We start from the raw sequence: 23,759 nt of genomic DNA, 5'->3' as shown, positions 1-23,759 counted from the left end.
TTGCATAAAGACCCAAAGGAGGTGAGTGTGTTGGGCATACAAATATCTGGAGAAAGAGCATTCTAGGTAGAAGAAACAATAACGAGAAGACCCTGAAGCAGGAGCATACTGATGGTTTGAGGATCTCAAGAAGAATGTGTGGTGTGAGAATAGTGACAGGTCAGTCAGAAATAAAGTCAAAGTGGTAATGGAACCATCATGTAGGACCTAGTAAGGCATCACAAGGATAGAAGAGCACTGGACTAACATGATCGATCTTAAATTTTAAAAGCAAATTTTAATATTTTAAAAGCAAAGTTGTGGAAATATGTTGAGAATAGACTTTAGTGGAAGAGTTAGGGTAGAAATAGGGAGATCAGTGTTGCAGTAAACTAGGTGAGCGATGATGATGGCAAGGGACTAGTGAAAAGTAGTCCAGTTTAGATGTATTTTGGAGGCAGAGATAACAGAATTTCTTGATAGTTTGGAAGTATGAAAGAAAGAAGAGTCACCCAGATAGAGATGGCTGCAGAAGGAGCAAATTTCTAGGGGAAAGTCTAGAGTTCTATTTTAGACATGGTGAATCTATTAAACAAGTGAGAAAGTCCAGCCGTAAAAGCTCACATCAAAGTTGCAAAGACCAGGCATACTATAAACAACAAATATATGCAAACTCTCTCATTTAATCTAGCAGATTAACAATAACCAGCATCTTTATAAAAGAAAAATGTAAGTAAAATCTCTATAATAGTATCTCTTTGGTTTATAAAAACATTTACTTCATACATTTCAAAGAATTATCTCCTTATTTCTTGATAATGCGACATCCCATCTCTTTCAAGCAACTTTGCTTAAGTTACATTTTCTAATGAAAATCAATCATGCTATGATTGTTACTGAGCTATAAATACTGTTGAAATTGTAAATGGATGGATACCTTGGCTGAACTGTGGACTCACTGACAGCTTGAAGCCTTTCCTGCAAACAATGGATCTCTGCTCCATAGTTTTCTTCAGTTTCTTTCAATTGTTGCTGCAAAGAGGATATGAGGTTTTCTAATTCTTGAACTTGTCCTTCAAGTTGTTTAATTTTTTCAGAATCTTGCAGAGTAGATAACTTGCTTTTATGACTGACATCTATGTTATATGAAGAGAAGAAAATACACATTTCAATACAAATTTCTTCTTGAAATACCACAATCGCTTTTTTGTGTGTGGAGATATTATTCTATCTTCTTTGAAAAAAATAATCTTTTTCTTAGTAGTAATAAGTTTCAATTTAGACTCATTTTGAGGGATGAAAAAAAATTTTGAGTGTAATTCAAGATCATTTCTTCTATCTTCATGTCTGTAGTACCTCTAAATCTACCGATACTATGTCTCTAAATTGAAAACAATTAAGAATCGCCAAACAACTGAGAGGGGATCAAAGACAGGAATAGTCCACACCTTCCACTTTGAGAATGAAAAAACCGATACTAGAGAGATTATAATGAAATGCCCAAGATCACTAGGTTGTCTCAAATTTTAAAGTAAAAAAATCAAATGATTAAACATTTGGTATAAAAACACTATACTGTGGTATACAATCAAAATTTACCAATGTCAATGTCTTGCAAACTGGTCATCTGAGAGGCTGATAAAAACTCTGTTTCCTCTTTTGGTAGGTTTCCTTCTGCAAACTTAAGTTTCACATCCTCTGTCTGCCATCCCTGAATCTGTTGAAAATAACAGAAAAGGAGTGACATATATATATGATTCAGCATTTTGAAAGCTGTATTAAAGCAGGTTTATAAATGAAAACTTTTTTATTCAAAAACACTTAGAATTGTAACATTCTGATACAAATATTTTCCCTTCCAACTTATTTGCCCATTTCTGACAGTGATTCACATTCCCTTCACAGCACTGCAATTATATATTAGTAAGTGTATTGTTTGGTCATACCCAGAAAGAAGTTCATTTTAATGTAAGGACAGAAGCTGCACAGAATTTTGGTATAAAGCTCATACAATAGGTCTTGGTCTTTGGAATTTCAACTCATATACAGTAAATTTTATGTTTATCAATACTTGATAATATAACTTTATGAATCTCTGGATATAACCTATGTACCTCCAGAAAACTGACAATTGGTATGCTGTTCTTTACACAGAAGGAAAATAATGAAAACAGATAAATCTCATTGTTTCCTTACTATTAAAATTAAGGCAGCAATTTGTCAGATGCATATGTGTAGTAACTTAGTTATTCATCAAATGCTTAATAATCATCTACTATATGACTATCACTGTGACAAGGGAAACTAAGATAAAATCAGTAAAAAAAAATGGTGTATCTGCTGTCAGAGAATTTATCAACTAGTGGGGGAAATAAAATTAAACAATTAGAGGGGCGCCTGGGTGGCTCAGTTTGACTCTTAATTTCAGCTCAGGTCACGATCTCAGGTTCTTGAGATCAAGACCCACATCAAGCTATGTGCTGGGTGTGAAGCCTGCCTGCGATTTTCTCTCTCCCTCTGCCCCCCACATCTCTCTCTTAAAAAAAAAAAGAAAACAATTAGAGAAGCACTAAACTGTAATTGACTATAAGGGCAATAACAGAAAGACTGATATGTGTGTGATTATGGAGTAAGTCAAACTTGATTTGGGGCTCAATCGTTCTGGGCAAAGACTAGCTCTAAAAGGCTAAAAGGAAGAAATAGTAAGCATCTGTGAAAGGATGGCCTATCCTATAACTACTGAAGACAGTGATCTTCTTGAGAGGGGTTTAATTTGGATACGGATGGGAGAAGAATGCTACATAAATAAGAAAGATCTAGAGTACAAAGTACTTTAAGAGCAAGGGGAGAGTCTGGATTTGCTATACTAGATGAACAAAATATACCACTGAAAGCAGGTGAGCAACAGAGTAAAAGCTATTTCTGATGAAGGCTGTTTCATTTGATTACTCCTCTTATGAAGTCCTCTACCCCATGCCTAACCCCTAAGTACATTTCAACAGAGAACCTTGCCTTTTACTTCCCAAAGCAAACAAAGCCCATCAAGTAAATTCTCCACTTTCCAGCCTAACCTTTCTATCCCTTCACTTAATTCATTCACAAAACATTTATTAAGCCTTTATCATGCACTCAACCAAGCACCATGCTAAGAAAAGGAAATACAAATTATTTTAAGATTTGTGTGGAATCAGAAAAGACCCTGAATAGCCAGGGGAATTTTAAAAAAGAAAACCATAGCTGGGGGCATCACATTGCCAGATTTCAGGTTGTACTACAAAGCTGTGGTCATCAAGACAGTGTGGTACTGGCACAAAAACAGACACATAGATCAATGGAACAGAATAGAGAACCCAGAAGTGGACCCTCAACTTTATGGTCAACTAATATTCGACAAAGCAGGAAAGACTATCCGCTGGAAGAAAGACAGCCTCTTCAATAAATGGTGCTGGGAAAATTGGATATCCACATGCAGAAGAATGAAACTAGACCACTCTCTTGCACCATACACAAAGATAAACTCAAAATGGATGAAAGATCTAAATGTGAGACAAGATTCCATCAAAATCCTAGAGGAGAACACAGGCAACACCCTTTTTGAACTCGGCCACAGTAACTTCTTGCAAGATACATCCACGAAGGCAAAAGAAACAAAAGCAAAAATGAACTTTTGGGACTTCATCAAGATAAGAAGCTTTTGCACAGCAAAGGATACAGTCAACAAAACTAAAAGACAACCTACAGAATGGGAGAAGATATTTGCAAATGACATATCAGATAAAGGACTAGTTTCCAAAATCTATAAAGAACTTATTAAACTGAACACCCAAGAAACAAACAATCCAATCATGAAATGGGCAAAAGACATGAACAGAAATCTCACAGAGGAAGACATAGACATGGCCAACACGCACGTGAGAAAATGCTCTGCATCACTTGCCATCAGGGAAATACAAATCAAAACCACAATGAGATACCACCTCACACCAGTGAGAATGGGGAAAATTAACAAGGCAGGAAACCACAAATGTTGGAGAGGATGTGAAGAAAGGGGAATCCTCCTGCACTGTTGGTGGGAATGTGAAATGGTGCAGCCACTCTGGAAAACTGTGTGGAGGTTCCTCAAAGAGTTAAAAATAGATCTGCCCTACAACCCAGCAATTGCACTGTTAGGGATTTACCCCAAAGATACAGATGAAATGAAACGCCGGGACACCTGCACCCCGATGTTTCTAGCAGCAATGTCCACAACAGCCAAACTGTGGAAGGAGCCTCAGTGTCCATCGAAAGATGAATGGATGAAGAAGATGTGGTTTATGTATACAATGGAATATTACTCAGCCATTAGAAACGACAAATACCCACCATTTGCTTCAACGTGGATGGAACTGGAGGGTATTATGCTGAGTGAAATAAGTCAATCGGAGAAGGACAAACATTGTATGTTCTCATTCATTTGGGGAATATAAATAATAGTGAAAGGGAATAGAAGGGAAGGGAGAAGAAATGGGTAGGAAATATCAGAAAGGGAAACAGAACATAAAGACTCCTAACTCTGGGAAACGAACTAGGGGTGGTGGAAGGGGAGGAGGGTGGGGGATGGGGGTAAATGGGTGATGGGCACTGAGGGGGGCACTTGACGGGATGAGCACTGGGTGTTATTCTGTATGTTGGCAAACTGAACAACAATAAAAAATAAATTTATTATTTAAAAAAAATAAAGAGAAGCCTCCCTCATTCTGAAGGGTTTAAAATCTAGGAAAAGAGCAAACAAATAATTATATAACAGATGGAAGTTTGTACAAGAAGCTGTGGGAACAGGAAAAAAAAAAAACAGGGATCATGGAATATTTAAAATGATGTTAAAAGATAAGCACATTAAACAAAGGTCTGTACAGATGCTAAGAAAATGGAGGAAGTAATGCTGAAATCTAGAAAGATAAAGAGGACACAAAGGAAATAACACTTTAACAAACTGGAGGAACAAGTAGGAACACACCAAGCAGACTAGAGGTACATATGCAGTGTCAGGCAGAAAAAATAACGTGCAAAAGAGTTCAGGGGTATGAAAGATCAGGTGCGTTTGGGAAACTCTAAGTATTTCAGCAGGGCTAAAATGAGGAGGAGGATTAGAAGATGAAGCTAACAGGTTAGGCAGTGATGTAGTGCCATGTGATCCCAATCAACCTCTGTGATGCCTCTGTGGTTGTAGCTACCTTACTGGGTTAAAATGTGAAATTCAGGTTTTTTTTTTTTTTTTTTTCTGGAGAGAATTAAAGAAGTTAGTGTGGTTGTTTGTGTTCCAGAGTAAGCCTCCCACATTCTGACATTGGGAAAGGAAGGTGTGTGTCTCATCAAAGCCAGTTGTTGCCTACTCACTGCCCTACAAGGAAGGAGGCACAATGACAAATCACTCACTCACAAATCTGTCACTGTGGATTACTTAGTATAAGCCTTCCTACACTATTTAATAGTTTCAACTGTGTACTACCATAGGAAAAGCAACATTTTCTAAAGAAGGAAAACAAAGAAGAAAACAGAAAGGAAATCTGACAATTAAGAATTCACTGCTATTAACTAACTTGAATTTAAGTAAAAACTTGGGGCAGGCGGGAGGGGAGGAGAATTCACCACTGACTTTTGCCAAAAAAAGACTGGTGAAGTAGAAGTTGAAAGCTTGCTTACAACAGGTAGAAGAGAAGAGATGAGAGATTTCTGGCTATAATCTATTCTTTCTTTTAAAGAAGAGGACAATGAAGAAGAAAGAGAACCACAAAGGAAGATGAGGGATTGAGGACCAGTCATGTTCTAAATAAGAGAGACATGAGGAATTTACAGGAGAAAGGACAGAAACACAGAAAAACAGACAAAGGAACTGAAATCACAAAAGAGAGGAAAGGGACAAATTATCAATCTTAGAGGAGGTAGAAGGGGATACTAACAAAAGCACAGGAAATAAAATAATATTGGTTATGAAAAGGAATAACATCTCAGACAGAAGGAAAATAAATTAGGGTATTCACAGATTTAAAGAAATCCATATGGGGGGCACCTGGGTGGCTCAGTCGGTTAAGCGTCTGCCTTCAGTTCAGGTCATGACCCCAGGGGTCCTGGGATTGAGTCCCACATCTGGCTCCCTGCTCAGCAGGGAGCCTTGCTTCTCCCTCCTCCCCCTGTGTGAGCAAGCTCTCGCTCTCTCAAACAAATAAATAAAATCTTAAAAAAAGAGAGAGAGAAATAACATATGGTCTGGAGGCAGTAGGCTGAGATAATTTATAATTGATAGCTCTGATACAGAGAAATATCATATAAGGTGAACTGCAAAGAATAAAGGGGAGTATGACTTGAGGAAAGTAGTCAAGTTGGGAAATATCTACTGAAGGGACTATGAGAGGATAAATGAACTGTCAAGCAAAAAAAAAAAAAAAAAAAAAAGAACTGTCAAGCAATTCAGAGGGTCCAGCTGATATCAGACCATGATTATGCAGTGTCAGACCACATCTGCATCTAATTTTCTTAGCAGCCCTCAGAAGTCCATGTATGAGTACAGAAGAAGGGTCCCTGGATGCAGGGTGAGGGCAGCAAAAAAACCCAAAAAATCCATGGAAATGGTATGGAATTGGTAAGGAAATGGTATGAATTCTCAATAGGGTTCAACACTTTGGCTATAAAGGTAAATAGAAAAGTAATTATTGTAGGGAAATGTAGAGTTAATGAAGGATTTTTCTGTATCCACCTGCCCTCCTACAAAGTTATCTGCAGGATACTAGGATAGTTTACAAGTTTTAGAAAAGGCAGGATAAAGTTTGCTTGATTACACAGGGAAGAAAAAAGAGAAAAGGAATGAGAGAAGGGAGAAGGAGAAATGGGGGGGGGGAGAAAAAGACAAATGAGAATTTTAGCCAGATCATTCCTTATCACCAATAGAACTTTCGCTCCCTGTCAGTTAAATCTCAAATCCACTCAATATAATGACATCAAAAATATCACAAATAGGGATCCCTGGGTGGCGCAGCTGTTTGGCACCTGCCTTTGGCCCAGGGCGCGATCCTGGAGACCCGGGATCAAATCCCACATCGGGCTCCCGGTGCATGGAGTCTGCTTCTCCCTCTGCCTGTGTCTCTGCCTCTCTCTCTCTGTGACTATCATAAATAAATAAAAATTAAAAAAAATATCACAAATAGACATGGAGCTTCTTCCAGATTTCTTCTCTACAACATGAAGATTACAATGCTTATCTTTGCCAATATATGCTGTTTATTTTCCTGATGTAGTTATACTGTGACATCTATACTCTTACTGAGTTTTACAGGCACACAGTTCTAAAATAACCACTTGAAAGAAATTTGACATATGTAACACTGTGTGTTAAGCTAATTAGCTATGTTCTAAACTACACTACTTCCATTTTTCTCTAAAACAGACACACCCATGACTTTAAAACTGCTATATATAAAAAATTAAATACAACTGTTTCACCAAGTTTACAATCTGACATTTTATATTTATTTTAGTTTATTAGAATTTCCAAAAATCTCTAAAGGGGGAAATAAGTATTCAACTGGCAGAAATTCCTTTAGCTAACTGATAGTATAAATATATCACTTTTCTCTCATCTTGATCATGTTCACTTATTTTAGAAGTTCTTGGTTGATGAAGAAGCTTACAAAACAACACATAATACAATAAATGACAACACATTTTCCATTTCACAGACCTTACTTAATCGTGTTTGAAGTACCAAGAGTTTGTTGTATTCTTCTGTTACTTTGTTGAGAAGAGTTTGCATATTTTCTTGAAAATCTAGGTGATAAATAATTATAATATCATTTTATAGTTAAAGTTTGTTTTTTTTCAATTAGTATCATTTATCTATTCATAACTTTAGAAAATTGCCTGCTACAAGTAAACTTCATATAGTTACCAAAAATTGCAATCTTATTGATGTAAAAGACCTGCTATAAAGATAACTCGACAATTTCACATTATTATATGTTAATTTCTTTTGGTATTCATTAATTTGTATACATTTTGTTCAATATTCACATAAATGGACAGGGGTAGAAAATATTTTACCTCTGAAAAAAATTACCAAAAAATTAAGTGAGATCATAATTTGTAAAAATAAACTAACATAGGATCCTTATTAAGAAAGATAATTTTAGGTCTTCTTCTACTTAAAAAAAAAAAAATCAGAGCTGCCTGGATGGCTCAGCGATTTAGAGCCGCCTTCAGCTCAGGCCCTGATCCTGGAGACCCAGGATCGAGTCCCATGTCGGGCTCCCTGCATGGAGTCTGCTTCTTCCTCTGCCTGTGTCTCTGCCTCTCTCTGTGTCTCTCATGAATAAATAAATAGAATCTTTAAAAAAAAAATCATTGACATATATGTATTCAAAATACTATAACTTTCAAAGGTTTGGATCTATGGTGTAAAATTAAGGAAAAAATTATGAACAAGGAAATATATGGGAGTAGAGGAATAAAGGATAAAAAAGGAAACCTGTGGACATCTTTGGTTCTTTATGTTGCAATTACTGCATTATAAAAATAAAAATCTGTATTAAATATAAGATTTCACAAATCCAAAAAGATATTAAGTAACTGAATCATGATTAAAAGTAAAAGTTTACCATTAACTGATTTAGGAAGATAATGTGGTCAGATTTTATTACCTTGAACTTCATATTTATAATCTTGCAATTCTAGTTCTTGATTTTCAGAAGTGTGAAGACCAGAACTCTCTCTCTCTTCTACATTTACTTCACATTTTAAAGCAGGAGTATAATGTTCACCAAGGACATTGCAAAAAGTCTATTAACAAAAATTAGGTATTTTACAGAATTAAAATTTTGATATCTGCCTTTGAAAAATCATTAAACATTTTCCTAGCTGCAAAAGACAGTCAACACTCATTCTTTCATACACCCTATCAGTCTGCAAAAGGAATAGTCAAGTCTAAATCTTTATATAGGAATGAAAGTCGTCTTACATTGGAAAATATTGACAATCTTAATTGCACAAAACTATTTTTTCTGCTTCTAATAACAAATATAGCTTGTACTTTAATCTGCCGTTTTATAGCTTGGATCCTAGATTGACGTTATCTCTGTAACATTAACTACAAAAAAAACACCAGAAGACAAGAATAGAAGTTAAAAATGATGGCTAGGGACGCCTGGCTGGCTCAGCTTGTAGAGTATATGCCTCTTGATCTCAGGGTCATGAGCTCAAGCCCCATGCTGGGCATAGAGCTTATTTAAAAAAAAAAAAAAACAAGGGTGATTAGAAAGTTGTCTATAAATTCTGTAGAAATTTATATGGAAGCGCCTGGGTGGCTCAGTTGGTTAAATATTTTGGCTCAGGTCATGGTATCAGGGTAGTGAATATGGAGCCCCAAGTTGGGCTCCACACTCAGTAGCAAGTCTACTAAGATTCTCTCCCTCTCCCTCTGCCCCTCCCCTGGCTTCACGCACTCACCTGCTCTCTCAAATAAATCTTTAAAAAATATATATATATATATGACATAGATTACATTCATACAATTTTCTGTAACACAAGAATCATACTCTGTGCTTTATACATACAAACTAAAAATATTTGACACATTATCCTGGCTTTTCTCCTGAACAAACAATTCCACCATCATTTAAAAACAATGCATGATCCATAATCATTTCAGAAGCCCTCAAAAGAAGTTTTACCTTTGCCCTGCACACAACTGGAAACAATTTCTAGGCTTAAAAACCAAATCATTTATTAATGCTGTTTCTTAGATTTGCTTAAAAGTTAAACTATACTGTCAATTAATAGAGTTTATTAAATTTTCAGCACAGTTCTGATAAGATGGAATTTTATCACATTAAAGCTGGTAGAAATCTCATCTACAGATGAAGAAATGGACTCAAAAAGATGAATTAGCCAATCCATGGCCACATCAACAATTAGTGACAAAACCAAGTTTTGTGAAGAACCCTGAAGGACCCCTGTATTAGAACAAGCTGGTTAATATTTCATATTGAGATTAGGGATCAGGTAAAGACAATAACAAAAGGAAAGAACATTCAATGTCAGTTTGTAATTGAACTTCTATGTAGGCCCTCTTTCCATTATTTACTATCAGTAATAGATATGAAAGGACAATGCCTGCACCTTCTGGCAGAGGTAGTCAGATGGAGACCGCTGAGTACATGAATGAAGACAGGCCTTAGGTATGGTTATTCCTCACTTTTTGAGTTTTTTTCCAATATATTTTTTCAACGATATTATAGAAAATCAGAATCAGGAGTGCCTGGATGACTTAGTTGGTTAAACATCCAACTCTTGGTTCTGGCTCAGGTCATAATCAGAGGATCTTAAGATCAGGTCCCATATTGGGGTCTGTGCTCAGTGCAGAGTCTGCTCAAGATTCTCCCCCCACCCCACTAGCTCTCTCACTCTAAATAAATCAAATCTTAAAAGAAAAAAATCAGTAAAGTAGCTCTACCTGTCCCAACGAATGCCACCTTCCTGACCCTTCAATTTATAAATACAAAAGCCTAGTACAGAGATCAAGGACAAGACAAAACATTTATTTTTTGAGCTATTTGAAATATGCAGAAAAAGTAATCTACCTTAAACAAACAGTAATATTTCATAACATTATCTCCATATTTTTTTAAAGAAATTGAACATCACAGAGAGACTTGAAGCTCTCTATTTTAAGTACTGCTTACCCATTTTATTCACCTTTCCCTCCGTCCAGAGGTAATACAGGCTTTATACGTTTTTCTTCTGAGATTTATTGATATTAGCACAGATATCAAACACTGCTAAATAAAGATCGACTGCATGGAGGTAACACAATTTATTTATTACCATTACTGACAGAAATCTGAGTTGTTTCCTATTTTCAACTTAAAGATACTAGCATGAACAGATGTAGTTGTGCACAAATGCTTGGACTATGGGATGTATACATCTTTAAAAAGGGACCTTGCCAATCTGCTTCTCAAAGTAGTACTTTCCCCACTTGCAGTGTCTAAGAGCTTCTATTTCACTCCGTCTTCACAATTATACCTGGTATAACTGGTCTTGTGCAACCTCCCCAGATAAGTCATCAGATACACTCAACCACCAAGCAGCCAGGGGCAGGAAACAGACCTGTCTGGGGTTCTATTGGTCTACTCTTTTTTGTTGTTGTAGGTATAGCTTTTGTCTGTTCTACTGCTAAGATAATTTACCTCAATTTCTTTTGTTTCAAAAGATTATCAGGAAACATTTAAGTGCTCATTTTAAACTTAAAAACTCAGGAATATTTTCTAAGTGCAGTTCTGAAATATAGCATTTCTTGTTTGAAAGTACTTTTTAATTAATATCTTACCTGTGTAAAATAAGAACATTCTTCAGACACTGCCTTGCGTAGTTTTCCAATGAGCATTTGTAAAGGCTTCGCTTTACCACCTAACAGAACAGATACTGTATTAAACATTTAATTCCTGAACTTCAGTATTAAACCTATGTCAACTGGAAGCTTCCTTTACAGTAAGATTAGTTTTAAGTTCTTTATTTCTTTTAAAGTTATTTTCTACTGCTCAATGTTAACTTTCAGTTTGTAAAATTCAGTTTATATCCTACAAACTGGTATAAAGCAATGACCTACAAATTTTTTTTCCCAGTACCCAACACAAGAAATACATCATATATCATAACCTATTTATATATCCATGGAAAACCGGAACAAGAATTTCACAAACCATTATTTCCTCTTTCTACATGTTATACACTCTATTGGTATAGAGTATTTGTTCTACTGTACTCTCTCATTTAAAAAAAAAAAATGCTGGTCAGGACCCCTGGGTGGCTTAATGGTTGAGCATCTGCCTTTGGCTCAGGGGTCCCAGGATCAAGTCCTGCATTGAGCTCCCCATGGGGAGTCTGCTTCTCCCTCTGCCTGTGTCTTTGCCTCTCTATCTCTCTCATGAATAAAGAAATAAAATCTTTTTTAAAAAATGCTGGTCATTACTCACTAACTTCATCAACCATTAGTGGACTCATCAACTTGTAATTGAAAATCACTGGACAGATTCTATCTGAAGAGGATATCAATTAAAAAAAAACACGCACTTAATGTAATCTTATTACATTCAAACCCAAAGAACTCCTGAAGTGAAAAGTATAATATTCTTATTTAAGTCACTCTTTAAATTCTACCTTGTTCAACAGAACTGAACAAACTTATGAACTACCTCATTCTCAAAAGCAGATCCATCAAGGGTGAAAGCCTAGAGATGCCTTGAACAGAGGAAGTCTAGCTAATTGAGTGGTTAAATAATATTAAAGATGAAAGGTAACTGTAACTAGTCTTCTATTTCAAGTCTTTACATGTTCCTGCTTCCCAAAGTGCCATCTTAGTTCTATGGCCCACTATGCTACTGGTGATAGTGGTGCCTCTTTGGACACTTCATTCTTTTCTCTGGCCTCAAAAGATCTTTTGATTCCAAATCTTAATCTTAATCTTGAGCCCAAACCTCCCTCTTGTGTTTTATACTTCTATTTTTAACTGCCTACTAGACAAGTCTTTTTTGAAGTCAATAGGAAATTTTAACTCCATATATTCCAACCTGAATTTATTTTCCCCACAGATTTGCTCCACATCTTCTTTGTGACTAGTCACCTTCAATCCAGTTACCCAAACTAGAAACTTGGATCACTCTCAGTTTTTCTCTCCATCCTCCTCATATTAACTGCAGACTATAGCCTACCTCTTTAACTCTTAAACTTTACTGTTATAAATATTATTGTTAGCAGAATTACTGCCAAAGTTGCTTAACTCGTCTTCCCATCACTAATCACCTCCCCCACCTCATCCCATAGTGTTATCTTAAAGTAAAAATTTTACGGTTACTCCCACTACTTAAAATCCTACAGGTCTTATCACCAGTAGCATAAAGCTTACACATACTTCAGAATATATAAAGCCTTTTCTGATCAAGCTCCTGTCAATCTTTCCTGCTTTATCCCCCACTACTTTCTCACATAGCTTGAACTCTCAATTCTCCAAAATGGTGACAATCTCTCACACTTCTTTAACTCAGAAGCCTTCCCTAAAATTCCAACCTCCCTCCTCCTACCTGCTGCCTCATCCCACTCATCCTTCCAGAAAGTATGAGACTTTTCTCTATTACAGAAATTGTCCTATGCTAAGAGTTTATTTTTTAAAATATTTTATTTATTTTATTCATGAGAGACATAGAGAGAGAGAGAGGCAGAGGCATAGGCAGAGGGAGAAGCAGGCTTCTTCCAGGGAGTCTGATGCCAGACTCAATCCCAGGACCCTGGGATCACAGCCTGAGCCAAACGCAGATACTCAACCACTGAACCATGCAGGTGCCTCTCTAAGAGTTTATTTTATATTGCTTTCCCACTTGATTTTAACTACTGGGGGGGAAATGATTCAGTGATTTTAGATTTCTCAAGTACTTAAAAAAAATGTGCAAGGATTATATGAAAAAAATGAATCCAGGACTGGGGATATAGTTACCTTCTTCAATGGATGTTAAGACAAGGACAAAATTCTGGAATAGTAGGTGGGCTCTAAGTGATACTTGTTTCATAGTACTTATAGGTTTTTTTAGAAACCATTTACCTGTTTCTTGTGTTTTTATATTTTGTAGCTCTTGCTGGTGTATTTCCTGAAGTTCTTTTATCTTTTCCTCTTGGGCAGAAATAAGTTCCTCCTTAAGATTACAAAGAGCTTTATCTTTTTCATTTTCCATATATTCACGAACCTGATCCACATGTGTTGAATAAACCAGAGAGAGGCATATACGCTGAGCTTCCATCTGTAGCCTTAAATCATTCTTAAAGCAAATGTATGTACACATTAGAACATTTTTAAATGATTTAAAATTTTAAATAATATAACTTCTATTTCTTACAGATACTGACTACAAGAGGGAAATACATGAAATTATAGTTTGAAACTTCACATAAGTCTAATTTTTTTCTCACTTCATTTTGTTACATTCATCTACCTATCTTTTCAAGGAAATTAGCACAATATTGTCATTATCTCAACTTTATGGTAAATTTTGATGTATCGTATAGCTTAGTAAGGCCTCATCTTTGATTTTTGTTTAAAAATAGTATTTTAAATATAGAGAAATGCAAAGAATAATGTAACAAATACTTATGTACTCATACCCCAAATTAACAAATACAATTACTTCGTTTTGTTTTTACAAATAACAATTATTTTGTCTTTTTATTCTCATTTCTTTCCTTTCTACATACCTTTTTGGTTTAGAAAGAAAACAAAATTTAATCCACTATGTTCCCATTCTTCCTTCCCCAGAGGCATTCATTATCACAAATTTGCAACAAGTCCATTGCATTTCTTATACTATCACTTTCAATACCTATAAACATTATATTGCATGTTTCTAAGAATTTACATAAATGGTTCCAAACTGTATTTTGCAAATTGTTCTTCTCACTCAATATACTTCTAGGTCTAACCATGTAGATACAAATTAATTTAAATATGGCATAGTACTTATAAATGCATGAAAATTTGTCAACTTCCTTCTTGGAGTTTAACTGGACTATTTCTAATTTTTTGATATGTCAAAAATACTGCACTAAATTCTCAGAGATAGGTCCCTATACAAATACACTAGTGTTTCCCTAGTAGAGTGGATCTCAAACTTTAGCAGATATCAGGAATGCTTATTAAAATCAACTGCTGGATCCTTTCCCCAGGGTTTCTGGTTTAAGAGGTCTGGTGTGGGGCCCCAAATTTTGAATTTTACCCTGTTTTGAAGTGCTGCTGATACTGCTAGTCAAAGACCATACTGAGAACCACCTAGAAATGTAGCTGCTGGGTCACAGGGAATGTATATTAAATGTATTAAATTTTATAAAATTATTTTTTATATAATTATGCCAATTTACACTGATATTAACAGCATACGTGAGTATTCATCTCCCCATACTTTATTGTGGGACACATTCTGCCAGTCTGATGGGTATAAAATACTATCTTATTATTTTATCAATTTTTAGGTTTGAAAGTATCTTTTCATGTTTATTAGCCAATTAGCTTGGCTGCGAGAGTAAAGTATTTTGGGGGGGAGTTAGTATGATTTCTAAGCATATTTAGATTGCTCTGAGGTGTTACTACTGAATAAATCATCGCTCTATTTCCTCTGTGAGGTCCCCTCCACACACACATTTTACTCCCCTCTCCACCAATAAGGCGGTTTGTCTTAGTATTGACAACTGGGAAGGGACAGTTGGCAGGTTTGCCTCCCTTTACTCCTTTTATAAGTTAATTTCAAGGAGAAGGTATCTGAATGTCAATAAAAATGCCTTTAGCAGAGAAAACAAAATTCTTAGAAAATTTGACCATTCTGACAGCTTCAAATTCAGGTCCTCTTCTAACAAGGTCTTTTTTAAAAAGATAAATGATCTCTGGCATTTTTAGGAGTAATTACATTAAAACCACATTACGCTTTTGAAGAAAATTCCAGATATTTAACAAAGCATTAACAGTTATGCTATTTGAATTTTTAAATTCTATTTAGGTTATTAAAATGTAAAATAGCTTTATATTTGATATAAGATCATAAATGTGGATACACAGTCCCCAACTTACAATGGTTTGACTTAGGATTTTTTTTACTTTACAATGATGTAAAGGTGATACACACTCAGTAGAAACTATACTTCAAATTTTTAATATTAATCTTTTCCTGGGTTAAAATGCAGTATGATTCTCTCATGATGCTGTGGAGCAGCAAGGAGCCACAGCTCCCAGTCAGCTACATGATCACAAGGATGAACAAACAATAAACTTACAACCATTTTTACCATTCAAGCATTCTGTTTTTTAGTTTCTGTATTCAATAAATTACATGAGATATTTAACACTTTATTATAAAACAGGTCTTGTATTAGATGATTTTGCCCACCTGTAGGCTAATGTAAATGTTCTGAGCATGTTTAAGGTAGACTAGGTTAAGCTTTGATGTTCAGCAGGTTAAATACATTAACTTCATCTTCAACTTAAGGTATCTGAATTTACATAGGATTATTGTAATGTAACTCCATCATACGATCTGTATCTATTAGAAGTAAAAAGAGAAAACTTTCCAAAGGCTTCCTACTATATATGGAATAAAATCTCAACTTCGTACAAAGTCTGTAAGGCTCTCCAAGATCTTGTCTCTTCTCTTTTTCAAACTTTTTCTTCTGCTCTCCTGCTTTCAAACTCAGCTAAACATCTTCATTCAGTTCCTTAAACTCATCTTCACAATTGCTCTAATTTGCATGTGGTAGGCTCCCCCTTAGTCTTACAGATTTCAGTTCAAATGTCAATTCCTCCAAAAGACCTTTCCTGACCACTCTATTTAGTCCTGCCATCACCACTACCCATCATTCTCTATTACATTACCCGTTCTGTTTTCTTTAGAGGACTTATCACTACTTCTAACTACTCTACTTGTTTCCTTGTCTACTACTGTCTGCCTCCTTCACTAGAATATATTCTTGCTCTTTGAGAGCAGGAATCTTTTTTCTCTTGCTTGCTACTATACTCCTATACCTGGCTGGAAATTCAATAATCTGTTGCATAAATGAAAAACAAAGTTTGATTCAGCAGCATTACACAAGATACTTAGTGGAATTTTTCAGTTATTTCTACTATCAGTATCCAGCAAATACAATCTGTTAAAAGTATCTATTATTACTCATTATACGTATTGTTTTGTTATAGTTAGAATTAATAATTTTTGCCCTCTTCAGCTTTACACAGTACTCAGAAAACTCTAGGACTTAAGTTGGGATTTTTTTTTCAAGGAAATATAGTGTTATAACTACTTAATAACTATAAAGTACCTAAAAGTTTCAGTTAATTTTTAGTTGTGGAACTTTGAAAATATGAATATGAAACAAAATGCTGAAACCAAACTTTGAAATTTAAGCTCTTGCTTTTCCAAAGAAAGTGTGAAACCATTCCTATGTTTTTATTTCCTGAAGAGTATAACATAAATTACCTGAAAGAAAGGTGATAGCTTTTAAGGAAAACAGATAAAAGCAACAATAGCTGATAGGCCCAAATGAGAATTATATTACAGAGTTCATTTTCATTCTCTTGTAAGATTAACTGGTGTTTTAGGATGAAAATTTTTGTATGAAATGTACATTTTCACTATGCTTTAGCATTTATAATTAAGGAAACATACCTGTTCTGATTTAAGTACACTGAGTTCCCACTGAAGTTTATCATTTCTATTTGGTTCAGTTGTCCCAAGCAATGATCCATTTCTCACTAATGGAAAGTGATCCAAAAACAACTGTTCTTGCTTGCTTTCTTTTCCAACAGTTGTATTTTGAAAAGGAATTTTATATTCCTCCATTATTTTTGATTCTTCACCACAATCTTTATTTATTTTAGAAATTGACCCTCCAGAATCCTTGCTTGTTATAGTCATAACTCCATCTTTTAAAGAGTCTAACTGATCATCACACACATTTATATTTTCTGTCCTTTTATGATTAATGATGATTTCGAGCTCTCTACATCTCAATAAAACTTGCTCTTTCTCTTGCTTTAAAGACTTCACTTTTTCACTCAGAAAACTAATCTCACCATGTTTCTGTTTTAATTGTTCAGAAAGATCAGACAGTCTCTCTGACAGTTCTAACTTTTCTCGCTTGGTTACCTCAAGTTTTTCCATAAGTTCTGTTGTATCTTTCTCCACAACCTCAACAGTTTCCAATGGTTCTCCTATGTAAGTTTTGTCATCATCAAAGACTGAACTTTTCATTTTTAGTATAGTTGGATTTATTCTTTGCAAATGATGAAGCTCTTCACTAAGTGTTTTAAGCCTACTCTTATACTCTACTTCTTGTTTGTTTTTGCTGTCTTCTAAGTCAGTTTTTACCTTGAGAAGGCAAGCATAGTCCTCCTGTAACTCCTGATAGTTAACTTCAAAATTTTTTTCAGCAAATGAAAAAGTGTTCCTTTGCCTTTCAATCTCCTCAGTTAGCTGAATACATTGTTTTTTGAGGTCCTCGTTTTCCTCTGTAAGTATCTCTATATCTTTTTGCCACTTACAGTCTTGGGATTTGGACTTAATGGAGTCTATGAAAATTAATTCTTCTTGGTTAACAGGAGTATACATTTTCAACATGTCTTCAAGGGCTTTCTTCTCATCTTTAAGAATGCTATTCTCTGCTTCAAGTTGTGTAAATTTTTCTTGATGGTCATCTTCTTTTTCTTTTATTTGTTTCTCCAATAATTCAGTTTTAAGTTGTAATTCTTGAACTTCTTGTTCAAGTGTACCCTTTTCCTTTTCTTCTTGCCTAAGTATTTCAATTTCTTTTTGAAGTTCATTGATTTGAAGAGTCATTTCTTCTGATTTTGAATTCATAAGGGACTGCTGTAAATCTTTGAGTTTTGAAATTTCCAAAATTAATTGATTTTGCTTAGTTATCAAACTGTCTTTTTCAAATTGCATGGTTTCTATCTTTTGACTCATTTCATTCTGTAAGCCATCTATCTGCTGTTTGTAGTGAATGCCTAAGTTATCTTTAAGTTTCTCAATATCTATTCGATGTTCAATTTCTAAATCCTCCTTTAGTTTGGAAAGTTCTTCTTCATGACTAAATAGAAGCTGCGTCCTCAGCCTCTCTAACTCAGCTTCTTGCGATTCAGCCATTCTGTCTAATACGGCATTCTTTTCTCTTTCTAACATTTCAAGTTTTATCTTGTAATTTGTAACTTCTGCTTCATGTTTTAGTTCTAGTTCTTTTCTGTATTCAGATGCAGAAACAATCTCAGCCTTCAAATCTTCCACAGTACTAAGAGATTTATGTGCTTCACTGAGTTTATTTTCTTGTTCAGCTATTGTCTGTCTAGCTCTCTGAATCTGTTCCCTTGAAAAGCTCAATTCTTCAAAAAGATCTTTAAGCTGTCTTTGTAGAACAGACTTTTCTCCTGAAATTACTCCTAGCTCTCCCCTGAGTTTTTCCTTTTGAGAGTTAGTATCTTGCAATTTTATATTCAGTTCATTTATTGCCATATTCATTAACTTTATTTGATCTTCATTCACTGTAATACTTGGATATGATCTTAAAGCATTCTCCATTTCTCCCTTGTGTTGTATTTTAAGTTCATCTATCTGTGACATGTGTTGTTTTATTAACTCCTGTTTCATTTGTACTATCTGCTGCCCGTACATCTCATCCAGCTCTGCCCGGAGCTGTTCTAACTTTCTTTGTGCTTCTTGTTCCATTCTTTGTAGAATATCAGTTTCAAATTGGCTATCTTTATGATTTTTCTTCTGAAGTTCTTCAACTGTCCCCATTAACTGTTTTATTTCCTCAGAACACTGTCTTTCTTTTTGCTTGGAATTAGACAGCTCTAATTTCATATTTTTAATCTCTTGGTTTTTCTGTACAACCTGTTCTTGTAATTCTTCCAGTAATTTATCAGCAGCTGTGACTTTATCTGTCAGCTCTAGAGTTATTTTTTCTTCTTCTATAATCTTTGAATTTAATTCATCAATTATTGCATCTTTTTCCTGTATTTCTTTATTTGAGCTTTCTACTTTTTTATCTTGTTCCTTTAGAAAGAAAAAGATGAAAACATAAATGGCATTTTTAGTTCCTGGCAACTTACATTGCTTAACCTCAATACCAAAAGACTGGGAGAAGTCTGGTTTTGTTTTGTTTCTTCATACTTCTATAAAAAGTAACTGTAAGCCTTGCCCCTTAATTTTTCCCAAGCCAATGAGATAAGACTTGTGTACCCAACACTACAGCAGTGTTGGTCTTCCTGGAAGAAACAAATTCTTATACTGCTATGGTTAAAAGTATTAATTTCAAAATTAGCAGGATTAAAATGTCTAGACCATTACATTTTCATCTTATTAACTGATAAATATTCTAAGAGCTTAATATTTTCAATAGCTATAGTACTCTTTATAATTCTAGAAGAAAGTCTTAAAAATAAATCAAGATTCCTTCCATGTATTTTAGTGACTTGAAGGTGTTTGGTGGGCAAATGCTACGAAAATAAAACAAAAGGTTCCTATGGATCTGCCTTAACTTCATTCCTGTGGTTAAGTAAATCAGAAATTTAGGGATATCCAAAACCTAAGTGGCTAAACCCCAAATGACATGCAAGACAACTAACTACTTATGGCATATCAAGTTGATCCTAGATTTTAGGTTTGAAAAGAAATGTGAAAGCAGGACAGATATTTTCTTCCAGTTCTGACTGGGACCTCTACTTTGGAATTGTATAAAAGCCTAAACCGAAGACATAGGTCAAGGCACATCCGTAATCACAATCATTCATAAGAGTGTTAGGGCAAGAGAAGGACAAGTAGAAGCCCTAGAAACAAAGTTTTCATTGTTACTTAGTTGCCTAAGCAGTTAAAGGCTGAGGTACCAAGTACCAAGAAAGTACAATCTATTGAATAGAACAGAAAACAGTAGGTAAGTAAAATCACCTTACTGAGACAGGAGTCCCAGGCACAGAGGACTTAAAGGCACCTTGAATGAATGTATTCATGTATCTAAAGAAAAACCGTCAAAGCCCAGAGAAAGGAAAACCTCAGAGAGTTGCCAATACTCATTTCAGCACAGGCCAGGGCCTTGAGACTGAAAATTCTGATCCCTCTTGAAAACCATATCTAATGTAGAAAGCAATGTAAGGCATTGTAGCAAACAGAATTTAAGAATTTTTTTTAAGAATAAATTTATTTTTTATTGGTGTTCAATTTAGAATTTAAGAATTTCAATCCACAAGCATGACTTTCCTACTGTGAGATGATACATCAAGTTATCATAGCCTAATGCTATGGAACATTTGACTCCTCTAATATCTTTGATCTCAAGCTCACTAAATAACTTTCTATTATTATTTGACTTTTCAAATTCATTTGTCCATAGAAAGAAAATAAAATCCAATGAACTTGAAATATACAGCTCCCTGTGATAATTATTTCTCACTGTAAATTAATAATCTTATATTTAAGGTTTAAACATTAGCCTCTTCAACTTGGAAAATCTGAGCTTACTTCTGAGATAGTTCAAGTCTCAGTTGATAGAAGATAAAAACTAGACTTCTGAGTCTACAAGTCAAAGGCCAGATACTGTACTATGTAAATTAACTTGAGGCAATGAATGCCATCCTGTGAAGCCTCTTGAGCAAAATCCTATCAGCTTTTTTCTTGGTATCTCATATTCCATCCAATGTCACTAAAAATTATTACCAACTGTTGTGACTTCTGACTTTAATTTCTGTACTACAATAGGACGTTTAAGTCAGTTTACTGTCTTAAATCTCAGTGTTTTCATCTGTAAAATAAATGTAATATTTCTTCTATGTCATGGACTATGCTTGAAGCTGAAAGAAAATAAATATATTAATGTATTTAATGCTCACTGTGCTATATACAAATATAATACACATATACTAGAAAGTATCTATAAGGCATTTGGAATGTATAAGAAAGTAAAATTCATTGAGGTCAACTTCAGTTGAGTTATTAAGTAAGTAATTAGTCTTGGAATGTTAACAGTATTATAAAATCTGTAATACTTCTATTTCCTGATTTTCACTCGAGAGGAGGAACCCTCATAAGACAGTGCTGCATAATTCAAAATTGTCCAATATGTTTGATATAACTGCAAACAACAATAATTCTTCATTCACTTATTAAACAATACAAATTCATGTTTCATTTTTTCTTAGTACTGTTTATTTCAAAATATATGGTTTTAAACCATTTATTTTGTGTTGCAAAAGACAGCCCTGTGGTTAAGATACAATCCCTCTGTTTTTAGAAACAGACCTGAGGGAGTGGGGAATAACAGACTTCCTGCTTGTGATCACTGCACCATAGGAAGTTCTGAGGATTAGGGACAATGAGAATGAGGCTGGAATCACCAGTGTAGTTGCCTAGGGGACCACGGCAGTTTCAACTACCACCCTAATGCTCTAGTCACTCAGCTGCACTGATGGAACTACTACTCAGGGGGATTCATACAGAGTAATTTAAAAAAAAAAAAAGGAGAAAGAAATAAATAAATATATATATATATATACATACATACACATATATATATATGAAACAAAGAAGGCTGATGATAAAAGTATTCTGCTAACATTCAAATAAACAAAGTTTATTACCTTTATGAAAATGATTAGTTTTAAATACTTTCAAATAGTACTGCCTACTGAATATAATATAATAAATACAACAAAATTCAATTTACAAACTCTTCTGAGGCCTAGACTGTCTTTCTACACTTCCTCCTGTACAGACACACTTTCAAAGACTATTTCTAGTTAAATTATTTTTTTGCTATCCAGACCTTTTAACATATTTCAGCTTAGGTTTTTAGATACACTCCATACTTTGTCTAAAATGCCTTTCTTATCTCTACCAGTTCAGATTCATAATGTACTTATTTACCAAATGAATATTTTTTAGCTGTTAATGTGCCACACATTATGCCTATTGCTGAGAAAACATAATCATGGAGAAATTATCTCAACTTACAGACCCGTCTCAAATATCATCTCCCCCTAAAGCCCACCCCGAGTTGCTTCCCTTATGAAACCAGACCTACTGAAAACACTTTTCACCTATGTTTACCCTCGTTTTGTGCTATCTTGTGTACATGCCCTAACCATGAGTTCCAGCAAAGATAAGGGCACATCTTAGGCATGACTATCTCTTGCAAGGGCCTAGTACAAAATAGGTGTTCTGTAAACTAATAATGATTTTTAAATTATCTTGGTTGTAAAGCATACTGTTTCATAATTTCAGTATCTCAAATTTGTATGTTTCCTATTTTCCTAAAAGCATGGTCTCTGAAATCAGACTAGCTAGGTTTGAAACCTGGCTCTACCAACTTATCTCCTGTGTGATAGGCAATTTACTTCACCTTGCTTTGCCTTCATCTCTTCATCTGTAAAATGGGGATGATGATAGAACCTCTACCTCATAAGGTTACTAAAATGATTCAATGAGTTAGTATGTATAAGATGCTTTGAATATTGCCTGATACCAAGTAAAGAAAAATAAATGCTAGCTAATAATCTTATTATTATCTAAACAATATTCTTGTCTTGGTTATTTCTCAACTTCCTGCAGAAGAACTTACTAAGTTTGTAAAAAGTACCATATTATATGTACAGTTTGTCCTCACTATTCCCAGATTCCCTATATGTGAATCCATCTTGCTAAAATGTATTTGTAATTCCAAAATTGATACTCACAGTCATTTGCAGAAATGCACAGAGCAGCAAAAAATTTGAGTTGCTGGACATGCATGCTTCCAAAGCTGATGTCAAACAAGGAAACTATATTCTGACTTCATGTTTCTGCTCATTAGTAGAACATGGATGGAGAAGAGGATAGAGACAAAAGGGAGCAGTGCAATATAGCACAAGAAATATGGTTCTGGGCCAGCTGTATGGATTTGAATCATAACTCTGGCAAGTGTCAGTAGGGCAGCCTCAGGCAAGTCACTTAACACTTGTGAACTTCATTTTCCCTTTTGAAAAATAAACAATATCTACCAGGATGAGTTATTTTTAGGATTTCAGGTTATAATCTACAAGATGTGTTATGTATCTATGTATATATAAATATACTTCCTAGAATATATATATGCATGTGTATAAGCATATGTGTACATATATATGTATGTACATATATAGAATCAAATATAAATATATAAATTATGTATATTTTCCTTCTTTTTTTCCCCTATGAGCACTA

At 34.7% G+C, this 23,759-nt stretch overlaps 1 protein-coding gene across 11 annotated transcripts in view; it reads right to left on the bottom strand.

Moving 5' to 3' along the window:
• Window positions 1–23,759, bottom strand: part of AKAP9 (A-kinase anchoring protein 9) — a 195,387-nt gene that overhangs the window by 88,296 nt on the left and 83,332 nt on the right. For all 11 annotated transcript variants that reach the window (XM_055307480.1, XM_055307482.1, XM_055307481.1 and 8 more), the window contains 7 exons: window positions 17,199–19,583; window positions 13,601–13,814; window positions 11,336–11,415; window positions 8,649–8,787; window positions 7,694–7,779; window positions 1,579–1,696; window positions 917–1,115 (listed from right to left, as the gene is read on the bottom strand). In XM_055307480.1, the coding sequence (XP_055163455.1) occupies window positions 917–1,115; window positions 1,579–1,696; window positions 7,694–7,779; window positions 8,649–8,787; window positions 11,336–11,415; window positions 13,601–13,814; window positions 17,199–19,583 (3,221 nt within the window). The remainder of the gene's footprint in view (window positions 1–916; window positions 1,116–1,578; window positions 1,697–7,693; window positions 7,780–8,648; window positions 8,788–11,335; window positions 11,416–13,600; window positions 13,815–17,198; window positions 19,584–23,759) is intronic.

The sequence above is a fragment of the Nyctereutes procyonoides genome, unplaced genomic scaffold (assembly GCF_905146905.1).
Source record: "Nyctereutes procyonoides isolate TBG_1078 unplaced genomic scaffold, NYPRO_anot_genome, whole genome shotgun sequence".
Classification (NCBI taxonomy): Eukaryota; Metazoa; Chordata; class Mammalia; order Carnivora; family Canidae; genus Nyctereutes; species Nyctereutes procyonoides.
The sequence above is the reverse complement of the archived record's forward strand: the minus strand, read 5'-3'. Positions and strand labels throughout refer to the sequence as shown.